The following is a 7887-nucleotide window of genomic DNA, read 5'->3' on the forward strand; positions in this document are numbered from 1 at the left end:
ATACTTTCTTCTTGACTTTGTCAATCAACGTCACGTCTGGTCTGTTTGCACATATCACCCTATCCGTTCTGATACCATAGTCCCAGAGGATCTTTGCCTCTTTCTTCACCTGGCCCATTAACGAGCTAACGACCGTTGTCAACGATCTTCAACGTCTCTTGTTTTATAAATTTACCTCTGTACTTGTCGTAACTTATTGTTCATTTGGACTGAAGATGAACCCAGGGAAGGGTTCAAAAGCTTTCTGTAAAGTCTTCAAAGTTATACACGGACTTTTTACACTTTGTATTATTGTGGACCCTCTACAACTTTATATATACTCTCGTGATAGAGAGTTTTTCCCTACTATTATTATTATTATTATTATTATTATTATTATTATTATTATTATTATTATTATTATTATTATTATTATTATTTATTGCATTTTAAAAATTTTATACTTCATAAGTTTCGTTTGTTGATATTTATGCAATCCTTCGCTTTTTTATGACTCATCTTTCTGAACTACAAGATAACATCATTCTCTGCTTCAAGCAAAAAACAAAAAAAACATTCAGGCAACGAAAAACAACTGTTAAACGAAAACTGAATTATTGTCCCTCCCTGGAGACGGTGCAGTTGACATTGCCAACCTACTCGATGATTCTCAAAGAATGTCACTAAAGGACAGTCTACTTTGCATCAAGAACTTTGTGTCCAATTTTTATCTAAATTGGACACAAAGAAAATTGTTCAAATCTCCCTGTCACTTCAATAATCGAGAATATTTCATATTCGCATGTACGTAGCTACACCAAATTATGTAAAAAACTAGTATAAATAGAAGTGTCAAGCGATGCCTTGTAAATCAGTTACTACAATAATAGGGATGGAATCACAAAGAGCTATTTTGCATGCTAAATTTATTTGCAGAATAATCATAAAACCTATTTAAGAAATAACAGAAGTTTTCAATTTAAGATTCTTCAATTTATAATTAGGATGAAAAGAATGTTTTCAGTCAAATTAGTAATCATAATTAATGGTTCTCAGTCTAGCAGGGGACAACGCCAGTTCTCACTCCTCTGGTTGCAAGGGTTAGCCACTTTCGTTTGAATCCTCTCCTGAAAAGAAAAGATGATCAAAGGCTTCAAAAACATGAAGGTAAAGAACGAGAAAAATTGCGGTAGTATTCTTAGAAATAGGCATCATTCGTCATTACTGCCTGATTCTTTAATTATACTTTTAGAGGGATTTCTATATGATGATAATACTTACCAATGGAGTCTAATCAAAATCAGCTAAAAGGAGGAAAAAGGAGATTATGAAAATAATGGCAATAACAACAATACCAGTGAAGTACGTCCTAAGCACATGGTAATGACCCAAGAGGGAATCTTGAATGAATAGCCATGAGAAGAAAATGTCCCATGACCAGCAGCTGAATAAAGCAGTGTTTCTCATTTCAAGGCCTAATGGAAAGAGCAGAATGAAAGAAAGGGGAGGTACAAGGAGTTAAACCTGGAGTAAGTGGGGAAGGAAGGAAGGAAGGATAGAAGACTAAGGGTGAGGAAAATCGGAAGCAGTAAGAAATGTCGAGGGAAAAAAAGTTCTCCAAACCATGCAGTTCAAGTATTGTTTATTTCACCCAGTAAAAAGTGTGAAGCTGTGGTTTGTTGAGTTGAAAACATCCCTATCTGAGAAGACGGTGATCCTCTCATGAGTCTCAAGAGAATGGATGCTGCCAATAAGATTCCCTTTAGGAAACTGAAAATAAGCCCATTCCGCAAAAGGAGACCAAGATTAAGGGAAAGTGTGACACAAGATAGAACGTCTGTCCTAGACGAGAGGTGACAATGACACTAGGACCTTCAGAAGAAGTGGCGAAAGAAAGCCAGTAGGAGCCATAGGAGATGTAGCAAAGGAAAGTCTTCCCTGAAGAAGAGGTGACAATGAAAAATAAAGACCAATGATCAGATGAACTACCTTTTATTATATCCTGTAGAGAAGAGGAACTAAAGGATGAAGCTTTAATGAGTGGATTGAAAAATAAACATAAATCTAGTTTTATTCAAGATTGTCATGTTGACCCTCGAACTTAACTCAAACAAATTGACTGAAGGAAGGAAAGAAGTGAGAAGGAAGTAGATTGTGAAACTCATCTCGAAGGAGGAGTGAAGGAGCATTTGAAAGAAACGCACCCATCACGATCACCACTAACAACGATTAGAGTGAAGATGTTGCATTTTCAATCTCAATAAAAAGTATTAAACTGCTAAATAAATAGCAATAGAACAATAGAGAGTCTCTAATCTATTGTTATTATTCAGAAGATGAAGAAGGACCCTATCATATGAACAAGCCCACCACAGGGTCCATTGATTTGAAATCCAAGTTTTTAAAGAATTTGGTATTTATTAGAAGGAAGTAAAAGGAAGTAAAGGGAAATATAGCGAGAAGAGATCCTATTTTTAAAAGAAATAAATTAATAAATAGATAATTAGATAAAATCCTAAGCAGTCACACAGATGAACAACATCAGAAGTGGTGCTGTGGTTAAATAATCTCTCTTAAAGATCACAGAGGTGCTCCTCATGACAAAAAATCAAGAAATGGAAATCTTTCTTACCATTACCGACCATTCCCATTCTCATTCCCGTTCCCTTTATTGTTCCCATTACCTTGCCCATGCCCATGCCCATGCCCGTGTCCGTGCCTATGCCCGTGTCTGTGCCCCATGACCCATGTCGTGTCCGTGCCTGTGAGTATCCACGCAACAGCGACAGTTTGCATGACCACAGAATTTGAAGACCTTCCCGGGGCACACATGGGGACCGTCTTTTCGGAAGCAGTAGCCTCCAGCAGCTGTGCACTTGTTCGTCTATCGCAACCTTGACCGTCGACGAAAAAACAATGTATGTTTATTAATATTATTATTAGTATTATCTTGAAGACGATGAAACCCTGTTTCATATGGAACGAGCGAGCCAAAGGGGCCACTGAATTGAATTTCAATACAAGCTTCCAAAGAATATGACAACCATTAGGAAGTAAAGGGAAATGTAGAAAGAAGAAATCTTACTTATCAAACGGAAAAATACATTAATAAATTAATGAATAGGTCAAAATGTATTCAAATTCAAGGAAAACAGCATTGGACCAGTCCTGCATCGTATTTTCTTCGCCTTGAAAATTTTGAAAAGAAAGGCTCCAATTGCATGGCATCCTTAGTAGGAAGACTGTTCCGCTGTCCTTTGGCGAGGAATTATAGGCTAATCTATCACTATTATATGAATAATGAACTTCATGCTTTTTATTTTACATTACAGAATAAATAGTTAATCTTACAGTACAAATTACTGATGATCAATCAGTCATATCTAGATTATGAAATAAGCAGGAGCACCCAAACATATATTACTCTTTGATACATATCATACATATATATACATATATATATATATATATATATATATATATATATATATATATATATATATATATATATATATATATATATATATATATAATATATAGCGTGTGTGAGGACTAAAAGGAAATGAATAATGATGAATGAGCAAATCAGGAAAAGCCGCCGAAGCAGAAAGAGAATTCTAAAGTCTGGTAGTATAAGGGAGTCAATGGAAAATATTCCACAGCAGATTTGAGGTCTAATCTTACCACTGAAGAGGATGATTCACTCACCTCCCTTGCAACAGGAGCAGCTGTCTCCAAGGCAGCCATTGGGGTCGAGAACACCTGTGCAGTTGCCCGATTCAGAAGGAGCAATGCACGACCCGCCAGCATCTCCGCAGGCAGGTAGTGTGACACAAGTAGAAGTATCTGAAAAAAAAAAGAGATGAACTCTTATGATTAGTAGTAGAATCATTGAAGGATGAAGATCCCTATTCCTGTGGAAGTAGGCCCACCAAAGTGGGCTGTTGACTTGTAGTTCATTAGGAAGAAGTAAGAGGAGGTCAACGGAAATAGAGAAAGAGAAGTTCTTACTTATTAAAAAAGGAATAGATTTCAGATAAAACAAACAGACACGAAATGAAACGACAGGAATTCAAATGATATGTATATATGTAAATGTCTATACGTACATAAATACACATGACTGTCTTTTACTGTAATCCAATAGTACCATATGAAGATATATGTCCGATGAGAACACTATTTGTACGTTGCAACCATATAATATTTCGGACACTACTTTTCTCCCTGTCTGTGGTCCCTGTTCACTTGTAAAAACACTTTACCAGTGAATGTCCTAAATATATGGTTGGAACATATGAAAAGGGTTTTTATGGGCCTTTATCGTCATACACACACACACACACACGCACACACTCACGTACACACATATCATGTGTGTGTTTGTGTTTGCGTCTGTGTTGAGAAAAAGATTCTCAGTTTTTATAAATGCAACCAGGTCGAGTTATGATCGTGACATCCAGCAGTTTAGACTGCTTCATGCATCCCCCTCAGTGGCGGATCCAGGATTTAGGAAAGCAGGGGCGGGGGCCGGGCGCTGTTTGTTAAAGTAAGGGGCTGTATTAGGTAGGAATTATATTTATTTTCTTGTTACTTACTCTGCCTTCTTTCTTCCTTCGAATTAGTATTAGGGTAGTTTTTTGGTCTGGCCAGCAAGATTGCTGGATCCAAACAAGTTATTTATTAATAATTGTCATTTCCTCCTCATATACTTGTCTTTTTTTGATAAGGTTTAGCTTTCTTAGTTTCAGGGAATCCAGTTGGACTCTAAGAACCGGTATTTGTCCTTCCTGGGGGTTACAAAGGTATTGCTGTAATCATAAATCCACAAGGTTGGTTTAAATTTTGTATTTATTACGTATTAAAATTAATTGTTAAGTTTTCTTGAGTGTTTTTTTTGTTTCGCTGACTTTTTAACACGGTTACATTTGTGACTGATAACAACTATATTATAATCTAAGAAACTTGTTTAAACTAAGCCCGAAGATAGAGACAGAATAGTAATACAAGAAAGGAGAGACTCGATTACAAATCAGGTAGAAAAATTTTCATACTTATGATGTACTTTAAGCCAAGAGGGAAGATGTGAGGCTGAAAGTTGACAGTAGGATAAAAGCGGCGTGGAAGAAATGGAGAGAGGTAACTGGAGTAGTATGTGATAAGAAAATGCCAATCAAGCTAAAAGCCAAGATCTATAGCACAGTGATAAGACTAGTGTTAATGAATGTATCGAAAAAATGGGCTCTAAGAAGAAAAGAGAAATTAAAGCTTGAGAGAACAGAGATGGGAATGCCAAGGTGGATTATGGGAATATCGCTGCTTGAGAGATTGGAAACTGATGAAATAAGAAGGAGAGCAGATTAGTAAAGATTTCAGAGGTGATAAAAGAGTCACGATTGAGGTGGTATGGGCCAAGGTCGAGAGATTATATGAGGTCTTGTCAGCGCTGACACAAAATAAGCCTCTTCTGCGCAGGTCAAGAGTGTGACGTCAACTCAACCTCGCTTTAGGCTACCACGAGGAAGGTCCTTTATTAATTAAATGGACAATAGCAGAAATATATGTGTTTGCAGATGCTCCACACCTGGTTAATTAGTTAATTTTTTAGAAATAACTTTTTTGACCATGTATTCATATTGCCGCAATGGGTACGTAGATGTACCCTCACAATGGTCCAGTTAGAGAGTTAATAAAGAGGAGCAAAAGTGATCTTCGGACAGCTTTTAAAACTTCCAAAAAACATATCAATGTTAATATAGGTATGCAACGGATGACAGTTAAACTGCTGTCTAAAGTAACCTATAAATCTATTGATCACTCGGCAATTTATTCGGCCTTGTGATAATTGGTTTGATTTGTTTAATTCTCAACTTCCAACAGATAGAAAAATCATCAAAGAAATGCTTATGGGGCTAAACCTGTAAACGCAAGCCAATATCTTGCAAGACGTGACTAAAACCGGTAGGGAAATAAGAGTGATGAAAAAGTAAAGTTCTCTATTTTTCTTTTATCTAACTTGCTGAAAATGGTAAAATAAAAACCTGGGCATGACGTATACACTAAATCAGGCTTGGTTGGGGCACTTTTTTGGTTGCATAAATCAAATGGGAGAGTACGATCAGCAACCATCACCAGTTGCATTTAAACGTTGTCTCAGAGCCCACCTTTAAGGAAAAGACAGCATAATTGTAAGCTCAAAGAGCAACGTTGAAAACTGCAACAGTGAAAATGTAACTTCCGCCTCATTTTTCCACGTCCCTGACAAGCAAGATGCATCGTTTGAAGGCAAAGGAAATTCTCTCAGAAAGACCCCACCAGTTATCAGGAATTTTATGTTGCTTACCAGAATTAATAAGAATGAATCAAAGTGATGACTTTAAAGACCAGGAAGTTGAAGAGCAAACATAGGAAGTGCCATAGAAGAGGAAGAATAAGTTTGTGATATGTTGGCGGGTCATTGCTCACAAGTTTCACAAAATATGAAACATTTAGGAGCAAAAAGTAACAAAAAGGAGATGACACATGGGGTTGGTGCCATAAGCTTTAGAGAGGGCAAACTACTGAAACCTAGTGTTTCTTGATCATTTGAAGCGTATGGATATGATGTTTTATTCTCATCATGGGGGGAGCGGGTCATGCTGTAACAGCAGTAAAAGGGGTGATCATTAAAGTAGTGGTTATAATTAGCAGTCACATCCAAATAACTTCAGAAGTCGAAATATTTTTTTTCGATGCCATACATTTGATTAGAATCGAGATTTGAACAGTCACATTAGTGGTTCAGGAAACGCGGTGAATAAGATGAAAAAAAGTTAGCGACATAAACAGTAATATTATGTTAAAATATGTGCGATGTGTGATTTTTATAGACTTGTTAAATGTGTATAAATTTAAAAAAAACTATTATTGTTTAAAATGTTCTTTAGAACTCCTCATGATTATTTAATATAATGAAATAGTTTTTATATGTATTAATTTACTGAAGAAACAGATAATGGTATTAATAACGAAAAAAAAAAGAAGAGAGGAAAGGTAGGTTTTCTATAATTCCAATGTTATTTGGCGAAAGCGTTCTAATGATCCCTCTCTTATGATTATTCAATTTAACATCATAGAATGAAGAAAAACCTTCATCTGGACTATTACATTAATTATCGAATAGCTTCGAGTAGTTTAGAAAAAATAAAAAAGAGAAAGGAAAGGCAGGATTGCTATAGGTTAAAGTAGAATGACTGTGGTTATTGTGACGTCACGCACCTAACCGTTTTAATCGTCTACCCAGATTAAGCTGTGGGCTGACAAAACCTTATATTCTCTAGACCTTGGTATGGGCATGTGTTGAGGATGGACGACGATGAGGGAGTGAAGAGGGCTTGGGAGAAACCTGTTGGAGGAAGAAGATCAAGAGGGAGACAGAGAATGAGATGGCGAGATGAAGTGAAGGAAGATATGGAGAGAACAGGTTTGGCGGAGGATGATGATGCCTTTGATGGAGGGCAGTGAAGGAGGAGAGGGCGCATCAAGCAACCAGCTCCTTAATGTAGAGATGGAGGTGGGAAAGGGAAGAAGAGAGAGAAGAAAACACATTTCTGGATCAGCGAGGTAATTAATCAGTGATCTTGGCCTATTTAAAGAAAAAATAAGGAAGAAATAACTAATTAGAAAAGGCCAATTTTCCAACACAGATTACTATTTGAAGTATTGCTTAAGTAAGGACAGTCACTTACCAGCAATGCAGCAAGTGCAAGTTGAAGCTGCGCATCCTGCGTCATAGGAAGTGCCCGAACATCCAGCTGAGATCTTACTGCAATTGCCACCATATCCGGTACACTCGTCAGTTTGTGTGCATGCTGAGAAAGATAAGAATAATAACGTCTCCTGTAAGTTTTGAACCCAGTAGGGAGTAGT

General features: G+C 36.8%; 1 protein-coding gene across 1 annotated transcript; it reads right to left on the minus strand.

The window, feature by feature from the left end:
• Positions 1 to 888: 888 nt before the first annotated feature.
• LOC135199898 (uncharacterized) lies at positions 889 to 7829 on the minus strand. Its single transcript, XM_064228021.1, has 3 exons — positions 7707 to 7829; positions 3688 to 3825; positions 889 to 1106 (listed from the first exon to the last, which is right to left on the minus strand). The coding sequence occupies exons 1-3, from the start codon at positions 7797 to 7799 to the stop codon at positions 1032 to 1034; spliced, it is 306 nt and encodes a 101-aa protein (XP_064084091.1). The 5' UTR covers positions 7800 to 7829; the 3' UTR covers positions 889 to 1031.
• Between the last annotated feature and the right edge of the window lie 58 nt (positions 7830 to 7887).

Source organism: Macrobrachium nipponense, chromosome 26 (genome assembly GCF_015104395.2).
Source record: "Macrobrachium nipponense isolate FS-2020 chromosome 26, ASM1510439v2, whole genome shotgun sequence".
Classification (NCBI taxonomy): Eukaryota; Metazoa; Arthropoda; class Malacostraca; order Decapoda; family Palaemonidae; genus Macrobrachium; species Macrobrachium nipponense.